General features: G+C 38.9%; 1 protein-coding gene across 7 annotated transcripts in view; it reads right to left on the bottom strand.

Moving 5' to 3' along the window:
* CCPG1 (cell cycle progression 1) overlaps nucleotides 1-17,258 on the bottom strand; it is a 23,563-nt gene extending 6,305 nt beyond the window's left edge. The window contains exons 1-8 of one of the 7 annotated variants that reach the window (XM_018069773.2): nucleotides 17,240-17,258; nucleotides 10,826-10,897; nucleotides 8,128-8,242; nucleotides 7,102-7,181; nucleotides 6,708-6,915; nucleotides 5,673-5,768; nucleotides 2,407-2,661; nucleotides 1,612-1,623 (exon numbers count right to left, since the gene is read on the bottom strand). In XM_018069773.2, coding sequence (XP_017925262.2) covers nucleotides 1,612-1,623; nucleotides 2,407-2,661; nucleotides 5,673-5,768; nucleotides 6,708-6,915; nucleotides 7,102-7,181; nucleotides 8,128-8,242; nucleotides 10,826-10,885 — 826 coding nt within the window. In that variant the 5' untranslated portion in view covers nucleotides 10,886-10,897; nucleotides 17,240-17,258. Of the gene's footprint in view, nucleotides 1-1,611; nucleotides 1,624-2,406; nucleotides 2,662-5,672; nucleotides 5,769-6,707; nucleotides 6,916-7,101; nucleotides 7,182-8,127; nucleotides 8,243-10,825; nucleotides 10,901-13,273; nucleotides 13,307-14,616; nucleotides 14,636-14,922; nucleotides 14,953-17,239 lie in introns of those variants that run through there. The other 6 variants (XM_029958674.1, XM_018069772.2, XM_018069770.2 and 3 more) reach the window with 6 other exon arrangements.
* Between the last annotated feature and the right edge of the window lie 9 nt (nucleotides 17,259-17,267).

Here is a 17,267-nt window from a genome sequence, read left to right on the forward strand (position 1 = left end):
AACTTCAATAGTTTAATTCAGCTAAGGGGAAGCAATGTTTTTGCAGAAATGATTTTAAGTTTGCAGAGTCCTAGCAAATACTTTTTGGAAGCATATATCCTTGCACAGGTTAATTTAAAAATACTGACAGTAACTTTGGTTTTAATTTTTATGTTTGACAGATACTTTTGAAGAATTCCATTGATCCTAACAATCTGAAGACTGCATCTGAAAAATCATCATTTAGTGTAAAGGGTTCATGCTAAGAGGAACCTGAATTACAGAAAAACACTTAAAGCTCTTTTTCTTCCCTTATCAAAAATCATAATTTAGATACAGTAAGCAAAAATGACATTTAGCAACACTGAAAATGAACATAATGAGGTGCCATTCCTCAGTAATTGGTTTGTGTTTCCAGCTGGTACTCTGAGTCACAGTATCCTTCAGATTCTTTAAGTAATCTATCCAAATCCCTTGCATTAGAGCCATAGTCCCCTTTGCAGATTCTGGTGAAAGAAAAATATTTAATATCTTAATGTCCATAAGGAGACATTTTTCTGGCAAGGACTTCCTACTTAACTGTAGCTTTACCTGGAAAGCTTGCCCTCTTTCAGACCTCTTTCCTAGAGCATGATAAAGCCAGTTAACTCAGTTTAATACTGATTAGGATAAAGTTACTGATTAAGATCTAATCCTAGTTGTTTTCTACATCTCAAAGTCTTAAAGGGGTCCTAGATCTTGAGCTAAAGGGAAAACACTATCCTGATATCAATCCAAAAAAAGAGAAGCAATTTCATAAAAAGTAACCCTTTCCAACCCTCTTCCATGACAATCACCCTAACATTATGAGACTGATGAGGAAAACATTCATTCCAAGCCAAATCATGAAAATGCAAAGTAGGGAGATGGATCCATCTCTAGGGAGATGGATTTCTCTTTGCAAGTCTGTGTTTAGAAAAAACCTGAAGCACAGGAAGATGGAAAGTAGGATGTGATTTCCTTTCTAGTGGTAGAAAGATCAATTATCACATAATCATGGAGAACTTTAACTTGAAGCAAAAACTAAAGCCACACAGTTACTTTCTTTCTGCTGAAAATGCTGCAATCACTGTCATCAGTGATGACAACTTTTGTTCTGAAGTACAGATTCAATTAATGAACAAGTGAATTCCTTAATAAAGATATGACCCCCAAGTTCATGTTCAAAATGTACTTCTCATCCATCCAAAGTTCTTTAACAGGATAGTATTTATCATTAACACTAATTTAAATACAGTGTGAAGTGATTAACAGAACTGAAATCTCAAGTTACCACCACCAAGCACTACCACAGACTGGTCTAGTCATTGTGATCCTCTATGCTTCCAACATGCCAACACACATCAATCAATCAGTTTTTGCACTAATTACTACTACCTGCTGCAACTGCTACATAAAAAGTGTTTTACATTACTGGACTAGTCATTCCTATAATCTCACATATACTAGCAATTCTTGAGACCTGATTTATCATTTTATTTTTTTTAATGTAAATATGCATACATATATGGGTGTGTGTGTACACATACATACAATTTAATAGTTAATCTGAATGCAAGCACAGCATCCCAAATAGTCATTCATGGCTCTTACCTTCAGGTTTACCTAAGAATAAAAAAATTGGTCAAGTGAAAATTAGTAAAAATCTCAAAATAACTGTCAAAACTTAGATCCCTAAAAATCAGTCAAAACCAAATCCAATGAGAATCATATTCCCAGCCTCCAACTGAATGCCATGTCCTCTCTCACTTTTATCATAACACATGCATCTCAGAAAATCAGGAATGCACTAGGTAGATTGGCATATGGAATGAGTTCTGCTGCTTTGTTACATGGAGTAACAATTTATGTAGTGTTTAACTTTAGGCAAGCCACTGAACAACGAAAAATTGCTGCTATGCTGGATTCCCTAAATGACTCTGGAATTGCAAGGACAAACACAGCACATTTTTCTCAGAGAAAAATATCGATACTACGAACTCCTGTGAAAAATGTGACTTGCTCTTACATTTACCAGACAAGCACATATGGGACAAAAGCCTGAAATGACTCTCTGAATGCTGTTAGGAATGGTAAGCACTACCACAAATTTATTCAAAAAGAAAATACGTGGAAAATGAAGGGTACACACTGCATTATGAGAACAACAAGAAATTTCTATCTGGAAGGGCAAGCAAGATGTAACTTCTATTTAGTTACTTTAATTTTGAAGTAGTTTGAATTAAACACAGCTGCACCACTGAAGGACCTCCCTGTATTACCGGTTCATTAACAGCTGCTTTCTCTCATTTTTAGGTTTAGCTTGTTAGCAGAGAACGAGAAAAGCTATCAGAGCCCCAATAAAATGCAACCTGTTGATTCTGTGTATTTTGTTTGCTACGAACTCACCATAGAAGTGCCCAAAGCCCATGCTGATGGCAATCACCAAGGCCAGGACGATGCACCTGTTAAGGCCACTGCTGAACTGGCGCTGGGGCTGCTCCTCCCTGGGGGGCTCAGCCTCCGGCTCAGCCGGGGATGCGCCCTCGGCCTCGGCGCTGGACACCAACCGCTTCCGAGGGCGGCGCTTCCGCACGGCCGGGCTGGACTGGCTGCTGGTCTCGTCACTACTGGATTCCTCACTGCTGGCCTGAGATGGAAAAACTGAAAAACAGCAGAGAACAGTATTTAAAATGCATTAATCGTAGCTTTAAAAACCGATCTGAGCATCAAAATCCATCACGTTTATGCAGAATGTGTTTGGCATTTATCTTAGAGAACATAAATAAAACAAAATTAAAATTCTCTGTGTTATGAACAGACTGCATCATCTCCAAAGTTAAAAATTATTTTTTTTAAAGGAAATTATAGAGAATCAAGAAAACATCAGTAAAAAGCTGTACAGCACTTCCATAAGTCTTACCACTAAATCATTAGAAAGTGTTTCTTTCAGACAATTCTGCCTCTTAAAGCATCTACATGTATTGCCTCTGCAAATTCTTGTGAAGTAGAAAGGTTAGGAATTCAGTTTTCCTTCTCTTGCACCTATGAAGACTGAACTATTTAGTAATAAAAGAGCAACATAAAGGCTTGCTAAAAGAAAGCCTCCTAGAAGACAAACATGGTTTTATTATATTCTCTCAAAAAACTTCATTCTGTGACCTACATGCAGCTGCAGACAAAATTCCACTAAAATTCTATTAATGTAGCTATTAGAAATATTCAAAGTCAATATACAAATTTATTTAAATACACAATTTTGTTTACTTTTAATGTCTGCCACATACTACCTATTAACATCTTTACCTGCCTTTCAAAAAAGCCATTTTCAACCACTGCTGCACAGGTAAATAACTGCTCGGGTGCTTTTCTGTTTGTCCTTCCCTAACACTCCTAATCCAAAACACTTGTATTGCCTGACTGATGTTTTGGTAAATTGAATTGGTCAAGATCTGAGATAAGAACAAATTCTAACCCTAAAAAATATCATTTATAGCATTTTTGTAAAATTTATGATACCATTTGTATGTTCATGTGTCTGTGGCCCAAAAGCCATATATTCTAACCAGGAAAGTAACAACTGACTGTAATTGCTTGTTCCCATTTGTGGTACAAGTGTTTGCTGCATATACCGTAAATAAATTCAAATAATCCAGTGCATAAGTAATTATTATTTCATCTCCCTCCTTTAAAAGCATAACTTTCAAGTGTAAGGTAAATATCAAGGGGAAGCAGTAGTATATTTAAAAAGTAGCTTTCAAGTATCTCCATTGCTGTACCTCATTCACATGCCTGAAATGGATTCAATGGGATTGATCAATGGAGCCTCCAGCACATGACAAAGTGCTCCTGCTCAGACACTAAATTTGCTGCTCACAATCACACAGTACTAATGTCCCTTCTAGAAATATGGGTGTTCATTTCTATATCAGAGATCATCACTCAAAATGTAAAAATATAAGTACAGAGTTACTGTCCTTGAACAGTTAGTTCACAACTGAGAAATCATTTGTCTGAGCAAAGCCATGCACACATCACTGAACAGACAAGAATGCCAAGCACTGCTAGCTATCACCTATAAAAAAGCATTACCACTTAAGATTCTTCACTTAAATCACAACTTGATAGAAGTGATTACATCAAGCACAGAAAAGATTACCAACTAGTATATGGAATACATGTCTAATTTCTGAGTCCATGGACAAGCAACATGCCAGATAATGAAAGACAGCTTTCCCCCTTCCTAAAAAAATCCATTTTAGTCAATTAGTCAAGCCAAACCAACCAAGTACACTTTGCAATAAAGACAAATCACTTAAACAGCGACTTAGATATCCAGACTCTTAAATGAATTTATATAGCTTGGTACAGAAGGACACTATTTTAAAATCAGTCATTTAAGCAGATGCACACTTCCCAGTCCTGGAAAATAAAGACAAGCATTCAGAATGCATTACTAGAATGCAGAGGTCAGACATTACAGAGGAATATACAGGACAGACTTAGTAAAACAGGTGTTACTATTGCTTATCTGTGGGGTTTCTTGGGGGTTTTCAACAACTGAAGAAACTTAAACACGAGTGGTTTAAGGAACAAGCTGCTTCTAGACAAATGAGAAAATCTTTGATATACATGGACAGCAAAGAACAGAAAAGGGAAAAAAAAGACAATCAGAAAGCAAAATGCTGTAAGACACTTAGAGCCATTCATAAGCACTTACTGGCAAGTTGTCAATAGCAATTACACTTTTAGACCAGCACGACCCTGCCTTACAGCTGCTGTAAGGACTCAGTACAAAGCTGAACTCTAACAATCCCAGGATGGAAAGGACTACAGATGAAACAAAGAGTGACTGCAATAGCAGTCCAAAATTCCAGCTCCTACTAAGTGTCAGATCTACACCAGAAACCAGGTGAAGTAACATCAGTTAAGAATGTGATTCTCCTTGACATTCCTGCAAGACATGACTCAAGCCCAGATACAATTCAATGCAGCATATGAGCACTTCTGCTTGTTTAACATCATTCATGAAGCAGTATTAAAACATTTCTGTCTGCATGGTGAAGACAGTCTAAACAGGAACTGGTTTGCAAATAAAGGTGGCAGAAAATCCTTGCAGAACATTTTAGTATCTACATTAGAAAAAATCTGAAGTTTTTCCAACACAATAGAAAACCCAACAGGAAGTGGATAGCAAAGATTTCCATTGCCAAAAAGTACCATGAAAATGTCAACTGCTAAAACTTCGGCATTTAAAATAATTGCAAAAGTATTCCAGATATTTTCTGCAATACTTGATCAATTGACTGAGCAGCACTAGACACCATGCTGAAATCAGCTTAAGTTAGAAGGAAGAAATTATTTTTGCCAGTCACACACTGATTTGGAATCCAACAGGAACCATTAATTTAAACAGTCAAGCACATACATTAAAATGTAGTACAAACCTCACTGATGTCTGTTCCAAATCTCCATGCAAGATTAACAGTTTTTTTGAACACCAAATAAAGCACTGATAGCTTAGCCAATTCTCCAGTGAGGACTGGCTTTCAGCATCTCTCTGGAATATCAGTACTATAAGATCAAGTCAGATTGCTACTAAAAATTGTAAGAACACTCCATGCAAGCCATAAGCAATCAGCTTTACAAAAGCTGATCAAATTTAATCACACCACCTTGGAAAGGAAGACTGCGAGACACATGCTCTTTCACCTCATTTCCCCATCCCCTTACACAATCAGGAATCTTCCTCAGCTTCTCCAGCCAACTGACTTTTGTGTACAAAAACATAGAGGGGGAAAAAAAAGGCATTTTTAGAACTCATCCTAAAAGAAAAAAAGAAAGTCAACTAAATTTTAAATTAGAAATTAAGTCAGGTCATCCAGAAGACAAAGAAGGCAACTGCTTTGTTAGGAATCATCACTGGTTATAACTAGATGCTGTCATTTTCTGTTTCCAATGGATACTAAACAGATACATAAACATTAAAGGATGCTGCATCCTATTTCTAAGATAAAACAGTATTTTAAGTAAAATCCTGCTCTTGAAATAAACTTAATTTGAAGAGTAAGAATCAGCAACACAAAACTGCTACAGAGCATAAAGGGAACAGGAAAGACCACAAACAAGCAGCCAAAAAGAATCATAGAGAAAAACTGCAGAACTAGAGAAGAGCAACACAACAGTAAGAGGTTTTTTTGTTCTTTTAGAGGTTTGTTTGTTTTTAATTGAACCAATATTCATATCACTCCTCCTGAATATGATTATTATTCCAACCAAGTACTGAGAATATCTTATATATATATATATGCTATGTAACTATGAAGGTAAATTTTTGTAGTCATGCTGCTATTAGTCCTCATGGCACCAAAAATCATTTCTCTCCCAGTTGCTCCTCATTTAGGCCAACTCTATAAAAGCCAAAAAAATTGCCAGGAGAATTTTACTTCAAGATATGCTACAAATTTACTTTCTGTTTAAAACAGTGAATGCTTAATGGGACAGATCACTTCAAAAAAAAAAAGGTTGCAGACATACATTCAGACAAAATTTTAGTGTGAGGGCACCTGAAGTTTTTCTAGAGACTCCAAATCTTTGGACACTATTTTTTCCCCCTCTCCACACAAAGAAGGTTCCCTAAGCAAAGACTGGTTTGGGGTCTTTTTTTGGTGATATTTTCAAACAGTTGCTTAGTGATTTCCTGCTCTTACCAGTTTCTACATGGGAAAATGCATATTGACTGCTAGAGGAGGAACCCATGTTAAAATCCTCTGAACTTTGAGCTTCTTCACCATCTGCTGGAGCTTCCTCCTGACTCTGAGTTTCTTCTGGTTTTGGAGCTTCAAGTGTAACAATGTCAGAATCATCACTAATAGTTCCAACACAGGACCCATCGTCAGGAATTTTTTGTTTCTTTTCCTGAGGAAAGGGACAATGTGAAAATTACTCAGGTATATACAATATAAAGTAATTTTTTTTAAAAAGAGATTTGTTAAAGCTTTAAGAAAGGAAAAATCTGTATCTTCATTTTAATGCCTTCAAAACATTTCTTGCCATTGTCAGATGGGGCTTAGAGAAGCTTCTGAATGACAGAATGTACTTTACCTCTGGAACTGTCTGAGTTTCCTCAAATCCAGACACAGTGTTATCTACCACTGGTATCTCTTCATCATTGCTGCACTGAGCTATATAAATAAAAAGAGGAAAAAAAACACAAGCAAACAAACATGAAATTAAAACCAGTAACCCCAAATTATGCCCACACCCCATAAAATAAATGTAATTGTGACAGGTTTCTATTATGTGCTTGTATCAGAGGCACTAAATCTTGTTTTTAACATACTTCCATAAATATCAGAATCCAGGACACTTAAATCCAAATTCTCATACTGATCATAATGCAAGTAACCTATAAATGAAAAGCACAGGTAGAAAAAAAGACAACCCTATATTGTAAGCTGATACTACAGTACATTTTTATGCTGGGGTAATTCAAGTATTTTCCAGATATTCATTGGAGTTTCTGTGTCTAATCCTGTTTCTACATGGAGACATTAGGAATTTGGAAACATAGCCAAATTTAGTCAACTGCACACTGAACCTGTCATGTCTGTGTTCTCACAGCAATAGTCTTAGAGCAATAACACAGCAGTAGGATTAAATTTAGTAATTAAAATAAGTGGAAGGATTTTCATTATATTAATATGCACCAGACTTGCACTTCCAACTCAAGAAATACTAACACCGTGTCACAATGTTATTTTTTAGCAGTACAAGGATTGACTGTTCCTTCCAATTTATTCTTATTTGATCTATGACATTATAAAGGAATACTTCTTTTACCAATAACACTTCCATAAACTATTTTCCAACAGCATTGTTGTGAATAGTGCAGAATAGTGCACACTACTCTGTAACACATCCAAAGTATTGACAAAATGAAAGACATTCATCTATTTCAATAAAAGATACTTTTATAAGGTGATGATTGAATATTTTCCATGACACTGAGGAAGCAAGTACTTTGACAGAGGTCTGCAAAGTATAGAAACTGTGAGTTTCTAACTTTGTGCCAATGCTACAATAGATACTTATCTATTTCATGAAACGGCTCCTTTTTTATTATCTTACCTTGCAAATCAACTGCTTGCTCCTCTTCTTGCAAAGAAACATATTCTTCTGAAACAAACTCATGATTATCATTTGTGCTTCCATTTTCTGAAGTCACTGTCTCTATGTCAGAACCCTGAAGGTGAAGAGTTTAAATGGACATTACAGTTACTGGGGTTTCCAACACTAAAGCAGGAGAAAAAGGTTACAGAGAAAACAGAACATTAATAATAAAAACAGAAGAACAATAACCTTTAAAACTGAAGAAAATTTTGAGCAAAAAAAAAGCAAGTGAAACACCAAGTCACTAACTAGAGGAAAACAACTGTTAGTGTGTAATACTCATGACCAAGGCTGAAAAAAGTCAGAGGAGAACAATTCTAGGGGGAAAAAGGACAGCAGTTAAGGCATCAACTAATAACTATGCTAAGTATTTTAAATAACTATTTTTATTACCTTTATTAGACCTGTTCATTAAATGGAATTTAGAGAAACAGGGAAGGTTCTGAATATGGGATCTAATTCTTGCACACATGTCCAAGTATTTTATGTAAGTACACATCACCTCCCCAAAATGGAACTTTCAAGAGTACCACCATGAACATTAATAAATGCTATTACCAGGAAAAACTATGTATAACTTTCCTCCATCTCAGTTCCTGTCAGCAAATTTGAATGGCTGCTTTAATAGTACATCTTTGACACAAGGAAAACAAATATTTATACAAACTCTAAATTAGATTTCTGTCTTTAATCCAGAAAGGAGTCTTAGTTATTAGTCAGCTGCCAGTCAACAACACCCTCAGAGCACAACGGGAACTGAAGATTAACAATGCTAGGAGACCAGGGCACTAAAGGCAAACAACATGCTTGACAATTCCAAATATTTAATCTTTATATTGTAATTTTTCTTTAAAAGCACTGATGGAACACAAGTAAGGTTCTAGAAAACTACAAACATGCAAAACATAACCGAAAAATACTAAGTCACTGTGATCCATAAATAACTTGAGCTGTTTTTGTAAACAGAGATAAGTTATTTTTGCAACAGCAAGTGTGAAATTACAGTAGTAGTAATACTTCCAGATCAGTTTGCCTGGATGTCTCATTTCAGGGACTCAAGCAAACACGTATGCTTTCATTTTTAAGAGGAGACTGTACTTCACAAAGATTAGATACCTCAAAAAGAACTGCATAAGATAACTTTGTAATGTGATTGCAGAATGTATGTTCCTTTCTTAAAAAGCGTCAAAAATTACCTGCTTTAGTAAACTGTCAAACTATCTGTCTTCTTTTTGTCTACAGAAGTGTCACAGTTTTAATCTCAAAAATTTTGCAGGAATTCACAACTCAAGTATAAGTAACTTACTAAAATCTGAGAGAAATCTCAGGAAAGAAAATACAAACTAATTTGGGGAGTTTGGTTTGGTTGGGATTTATTGATAGGTATACAGATTTACTATGTGACAACTGTTCTCTGGTGTGAAAGAACCACTACTTTTGTTTCTTAAATTGTGAATAAGGAAAAGAATAACAAAAATTCAGTCTGCCCAGGTTCTACAACAAGGCAGACATTAGGAATAGTGCTTAAAACAGATTATAATTTTAGCTAAAATTCCAAGAAACCGGGCTACCTGAGTATAGGGTAAGGTAGTCTTTTCTTTAAAACATGCAGGCTGGTGTGAATGCATGAACTCTGATTCACTGTATCTGTTGCTAGACCTCCATCACCCTTCCATTTCAGTAACAGCAAAGAGGTCAAGAAAAGATATTATCACCTCACTACCCTCCTACACAAAATTAGCAAGTCCTTTCTCAGGAGTAGTCCAACAATACACAGCACTGCCTCTCTGTCCAAAGCAGACACTCAGTTCAGCACACACAGTTGTCAGTTCTCTGCAGTCACAATCTGGACAATGGCCATTTCTTGCCTCTCTTAACTCAGTGCAAAACAAATCCAGAAACGGATTCCACTGTGTCATCACCAATACAGGTCACAATGATATGTGAGAAATTAACAGTACAGTAGTCCAAATTTGTCTAAGTCACAGCTCTCTTTCCTAAATATCCAAACCACTTCTCTGAAGCCTACAGAAGTCCACATCACCCCCTTCCTGGGTACCACCTGTATGAAGGTACCCACCCATCTCATCCATTCTACCTCCTTCACATCCAAGATTCAAAGGGGTCTTACCAGGAGAATGCTGATAATGGCAGCTCCCAAACACCAGTACTTCCCCATTCTTATTTCCTTGAACCAGGAAAGAATAACCAGGAACAGAAATCTGTTCTGCTTTGGCTGGACAAACCCCTGCCATCCCATAACCTTGTGTTATGTTAACTAATTTAGACTGCATAATTCATTTGCGGTTACAGTGTAAAATAACCATCCCAAGAATGAAAACAAAGCCTGCAACTCAGAGCTGAGTAATCCAACTGCTGTAGTCAATTTGTAAACCCTTTCCCTTTTATCTGAGCAGAGTCCAGCAGCCTGTGCTCTCCTTTATCCTGCCTGGTGTGCAGGAGTTTTCTGTTTCTTTTGGTGACAGGATTCCAACTTGTCCATCCAGCCCAAAACAAGGAAAAGAACTTTTAACCTTCTCTTAAATACCAGCTTGCTACCAACAGAAATGGAACCAAGGCCCAACATTTATAAGCCTCAGATCAGCTCTCTTGTGCTTTTGAAACTGAGAGAACTTTACTAATTTGAAACCGGTACCTCGTGATTGATGACAGTCCAGCCGCAGGAGGAATCACTGTCACTGGAATTTTCAGACATTTTCAAAACACACTGCAAGTAAAAATAGATTCTTTTAATATGCAAGACACACAAAGCAAACACATACACACAAAGGTAGTCAATAAATCAATAATCGAAGTTAAAATTTGTCTGTAGTATCATTGTTTTAGAGATGATTCAGTATGGGAAATAATTTCCGGATTGTTACATGCACAGGAACTACAGTTTATTCAAGAAAAACACTGTGGGTTTTTTGAGAATACACAAATTAGGATCTTCTGAGACTAATTCTCTCCAACTACTGGGCAAAAGCAATGTTTCATGTTTCTTTCACTCCTTCCAAGTGCTCTAAAATGCACTGATTCTGAGGAAAATTGAGAGAGTACCTGACAAGTACAAAACCAGAATAAAAATAACCTGAAGTACAAATTTTAGTTGTTACAATACTACTGGGACTTTGGGAGTTATTTTCAGAAGAAAACTGTCCAGCTGCAGCTTCCTGCTTATTTTTTCCCCTTTTTACCAGGAATTTACCAGGAATACAGAATATTCATGATTGCTGCATATTCAGATCAATTTCTGAGGTCCTTAACTAGCAAAATGACTTTAAAAAGAACTTTAATGCATTTCTTGTTCCTTGAAATAAAAATGTATCTAGTTGTTACATAAAATTCATTACAGATTCATCTTGGTGAAAATCTTCCCAAAACTGAGCAATTTCCAATCAATTGCCTGTTTCACTGTGCATCAATGTAATAAAACAGCAAAAGAAATCATGGTTCAATAAAACTTTGGAGAATTTCAGACACCTGCTTTATTTCCCACATCTAATTACTTCCAGTATGAACACAGAGAAAAGCACCTATGTGTTTAAATTAATTTACTCTACTTTATTCCCCTGTCTTTACTCCCGGTTTGTTAACACCGAAAATATACACAAACCTTGAAGGAGAACATCCAAATACACTGGTATGGCCAGAAACTGGCACAACAAAATACAAAACTTTCAATTCCATTTAGCTTTCTTACAAAATACAGTAAACATCTGTCTCCTATCTCTGCATTATGGTCGTTATTGTATGTTTTTCTAAGATAACGCTTTTTTCTCATTAACTTCAATTAACATATCTACAGTACCTCTCTAAAAAAGCCAATGATGACCATAACAACCACAGTTTATAAGGCAAAAATATTCACTAATAATCAACTTAGGCATCAAACTTACAGAGGAACTGAATTTCTATTTTTTTTATAAAGCCCTAGTTTGAATATGATTGTCATTTTCCTGCAGATCTTTTTCTTCCTTCATTAGTGCTTTTCCTGGAATCTCAATTAGGGAATGTTAGGTTTGGGAGGGGGAAGTAGGAGGGATGTATTTTGGTTTGGGGTTTTTTCTATCATACAGCATATAATGATCAAAAATTTTTTTTTAATCGTGATCTATTTAAAAATCATACTTCTTCAATCTTGGAAATAACAAATGCCCAAGTGGCAAAGACTGTGTTCCAGAGTGACAACGACATCTGCTTGCTGTCATTAATTATTGTCAATTTGACCAGGCATCCAGCAGCAGCAGCATTCCTTTCAGAGGAAGGTAATTACCAGCCCCAGAACTCATCACCTGTCAGAAACATCACTGGCTATGCTGCAAAAAGTGAAGAGAACTCTTAAAGGATAACTTCAGGTCACCAGTACAGTTTCTGATACAAGTGCATCTGCAGATGTTGAAAGGGCAGATTTTAACAGCAGACTCTGTGCTGGACTTTGTAACATCTGTCTTCCTTCAGCTACTGCAGCATTTCCTCCTGGGCCCTGGCTAAGTTAACACAAATGCCATCCTGCTCTCCCTCCCCATCCACAGCACAGACTGGCAGGTAACTGAGCACTGCAGAAACTCAGTTCTGCTGAATACACATGTAAACATCCATCTTCCCTTCCCAAACACAAGTTTCAGGACCTAACTGTGTGGGTACTGACATCATCAAAAAATATTATAAAAAAGCAGACAAACAATCATTATTTTCTATTACTTGCTCACTTTGATACGTGACTTTGAGTTAAAAGTTATTTATCTTGTATTCAACCAGAATATTATACTAATAGTGTGTAACTGCATACAGGTGATCAGCCTCCAAAACAGAAAAATATCAAGAAAAAAAGTATCAAGAAAAATAATGGAATAAAAAAGGAATAAAGGAATAATTACAAAAACACTGAGGTTTGTGGGTAGAATTGCTAAATTTAGCCAAACGATGATACATAGATAGCTTGGCATCAGACTGAAGGGCAGCTTTAGGGTCAATGCATTCCTACAAGTACATTCACTAAACATACATGTGTAAAACAGTTATCAAAAGTAAGGCATTTTAATAATTAGTTAGCTCTAAAAGATGAAAACAGCCTAAAAAACTTTAATAAAAAAATTACCTAGGTATGGTGTTCCTGAACTTCAATCATCAGCTAAACAGCTTATTTCTGTAAGTGGTTAATAACACACATAGTCCTAACTAAATCTGAGGTCAAATCCAGTCCAGTCAAATTGAAATACAGAAGACCAATCTGAACCAAATGGCTAAACTGATCCACTCACAAAAACTTCACCAGCCTTATTCTCCACCAAATGACAAAGATCCAGTAAGAACCAGTATGCTTTTCCTACCAACCTAAAGGTGCTGGATATGGCTGGCACTTCCTGAATGCAAGTTATTTTGAAAAAGTAGCTTTGAGCTACTAAGGAATTAAACAGACATAAAGCCTGCAAACTTCCTAACAAATCCAGATGACATTAATGGGTTCCAGTCCAATAACAGCAGGGATAACTCGAGGATACAGTAGTGTCACACATCTCCTGTAGGTCAGGCTAAGCCAGAAGGAAAGACTTAGGGGAAAAAAAAGAAAAAACAAAACCCACACCCCCAACACACAGTTTCACTGGTTTTGTATTCTCACTAGATATCTTCGTTGCCACTACTGCCACCACCTTTTTTATTTCTATCTAGTCAAAATAAATATCCATTATATTCAGAGTTCAACTTTAAAGTATTTGGAGGGGCAGGGATTCAGAAGTGTGAACTATTTTCCTAACCTAGTGAAATGCAAACCAGAAGCATAAGGTGTGAAAGCTTACAGCCATTTGTATTGTTGCTAACGTAACCCAAGTTATCCCAGTTATCTATATAAAAATAAACATGAGATACCACATCCTATTTATCCACTGTGAAGCAGAATAAATACCAGACTCAGAAAGAATAACCACTCCAATCCAAACAAACCCTTAAGTTCTAGCATTTAAAAAAAGAGGATTTCCTAGATGAAAAAAAAACAACCGTCAATAAGCATTGACAAAGATGAGTAACAGGCACCAACAGGAACGTGATTGTGTTCTGTGGAGTTTGCTGTGCTGCCACTGCAAGTAAAAACTCACAGTTCTCTTCCACAATAGCTTCTTTGTTACACAACAGAAATAAAACCAGGTTTAGAGGCATTACTTTTCAAGGTTCTCCTGCAAGTTTATTATTTCTGCTAAGTCGCAATTTTTTTTTCCCCACAGTAACATTCTTCTCTAGGAATATATTTAGCAACCCATACAGGCTATGATTTTCAGCAAGACCAATGTGGCTTCTGAAAGCCAGGCCACGCCAGCGCCGGACATTCCCAGCTCAGTACCCACCGCTGCTCCCGCACAGGTGCTCCTGTTGCACCTGAACCAGAGCGCGGCGCGGGGCCAGCGCGGCTAAAGACACAGCGCCGGTGTTTATGAAACACAGCACCTTGCATCAGCCGGGGCGGCAGCGGCTCAGCATGAGAGGGAAGGAAGCTGGCGAACGGCAGCGCCCAGGGCAGGGGCCGGGGCCAGCACGGCGGTGACCCCCGCGCAGTGACCCCCGCCCGGCCCCGCACAAAGCAGCGCGGCCGCCCCCGCACGGCCCCGCTCACCGCTTCCCCGCAGCCACCAGCGGCTGCGCCCGGCCCCGGCGCCCGGGCTGTTGCCCCCGCTCCCGGGCAGCCCCTGCCCACGGCAGCCCCTCGGAGCTCCTCGCGGCCGCCCCGCGCGGCCGGACCCGCCGCCTACGCTGAGCGCGGCCCCCGCGGGGCCCGGCAAAGGACGAGGGGCCGCGCGGCCGCCGCTGACGGCCGTCACAAACAAACCGGCCCGCCCGGGCCGGCGCCTGCGCGCGGGGCGGCGCCCGCCGGCACCCGGGAGACCGGCCCGCGCCCCCCGCGGCCCGGCGGCCACAGCGCCCGGGGCCCGGCCGAGCGCAGAGCCCCTGCAACCGCGGTGCCCACGGAGCGAGCGGCAAAAACAGCGTCCCAGGGAGCCAGCTGCCCGGCCCGCCCGCCCGGCACCGCCATTGGCAACGCCGCGCCCGCCGGAGCGGCGGGCCGCAGCGGCAAAACCGCCGCGTTTGTTGCCAGGGGGAGGTCGCTTTCCAGAAGGCACCTTTCACGCGTGGGCGTTGTTGCTGGTTGGGAATCAGGGGATAACCGGGTACAGGAACAAAATAGCGCTGAGAGGGACTTCTGCCGGTAACGCTTGTACTTAGGGAAGGGAAAAAACAAGTCACGCACAACACACACGCCGGCCCCCCCCCCCAAAAAAAAAAAACAAAACAACAAAACCAAAAACCCAAACAAACAAGCATCGCAAAACAAATCCCAAAAAACAAACAAAACAATCAACCAACAAAAAGCCCCAAAGAACACTCCAAAACGTGCCCCCGCCCCCCCAAAAAAGTCGGACCACAAATATGTGATTCTTCTAGTCTCAGGTGGAAAAACTGGTGACTAGGAATTAACTAATTGGGAAAGTCTCCCAGAAGCACAGGCCATGCTGCTCCAGGAGAAGCTGTCCTGTCCTGAGAGCCACTCAGACTGGGGGTAGGGCTGCCTACCCCCACCAAACACCCAGACCCCATCTCATCAACAGGCACAGCACAGAGCAGATGCGAAATCCCAGAGATTGAGGTCCCACCAGTGCCCTAAATACTGGAACAAAATATATATGGGAGACAACAGGCCTCAGTAATAAAGTCAGAATTTCTTATTCGAGGTTTATCTAAGCTAGCAGCTTAAACATTTTCTTCATATCTTACATGACTGAGAAACAAACAAAAAAGATTCATGGCACCTCTGAAGAACAGCAGGTTGTAAATGGCTTGCTCAGCAACACTAAGGGAGGTTCCTTGGTGCAGTTTTACCACACGCTCATTAATACAGCACTAGAGCACTTTCCATAAACAGACTAAGAAGTACCTGTCATATGTTAACTCACTCCCTACAGAGGAAAAGAATAAAAATAAAAATTCATGCACATGAACATGAGTAAGTACAGTCACTTGGATGTTTCTTTAGGCCTCTATTTTTCATATTGCTGTATATTAGAAAAAGTCGAAACTAAAACACGTCATCCACAAAGCTTCACTATATTCTTAATCTCATTCCTATATTTATTACCCATACTAATTATTTCTGCCACTTATGTTATCTTCTATGCTCAAGATTATCACTAATGCAGAAATCAATGCAAAGTCCAAATTGTATTACCCTCCATAGTCATCATAAGTCAAATTATCACTGTCCACAGTTTACTAAATAAGGTCAAAGTGTTAAGTTCCTCACTCTCCACCATGCATGTATTTCAATACACATCTTGAGCAATATTTGCTCTGACCACAAACGCTCAACAAATTTGAAATGCTTTGTCCTGTTAGTTGAAATGCTGAATAAGACGGGTTGAATAAGATGTATCAAAAAGGATGGAGCCTATTTGATGATGCAGTTCTCTGAATCAGACCTAAACCCACAGAAATAAAACTCTGCAACTGGTCTCATAAATGTGGAACTCTAACTTTAGAAAGAGTTAGGTGCAAGAGACATTGACCTGAAGGTTTACTTGTTCTAACTTAAGTATTTTCTGGTTTTAAAAGTCGGTCTCCGTATTCTTACATCTGAGGAGATTAAATACCAACATAATGTACATGGCTCAGATGTGGTGAACACACCATCAGCTCAGGTGTTGAAGTTACAGGTTTAACATGCATTTGCTCCCAACATGATCAGATGAAACAGGCAGATACTGTTCATGCCACCAAGCACATCTGCTTCCCTTTTAAGGGGGAAAAAAAATGGTGAACTTACAGCCAGCACTTGCTCCTTTGCATTTTCTTTCTCCCATTGCCAGTGTGTCTCCTCCTTAGCCCTCACTTCCCCACAGTAATTATATAAAATAGCCATATTTGGGCAAGTATAGCAATACACTCAACTAGGCACTAAAGCTCCTACACTGCCCTCCTTCCAGCTGCTATAAAAGAGTATTTGCAGCCCCTTCCAGCAATGCAATAGGTATCTGTAGGAAAGCACAGACAGCAACTACACCAGACATTTCTGACTCACCTCAGCACTCCTCTCAAGGCTCTAACTA

This window comes from Manacus vitellinus, unplaced genomic scaffold (assembly GCF_001715985.3).
Source record: "Manacus vitellinus isolate BGI_N305 unplaced genomic scaffold, ASM171598v3 scaffold_16_pilon, whole genome shotgun sequence".
NCBI classification, from domain to species: domain Eukaryota; kingdom Metazoa; phylum Chordata; class Aves; order Passeriformes; family Pipridae; genus Manacus; species Manacus vitellinus.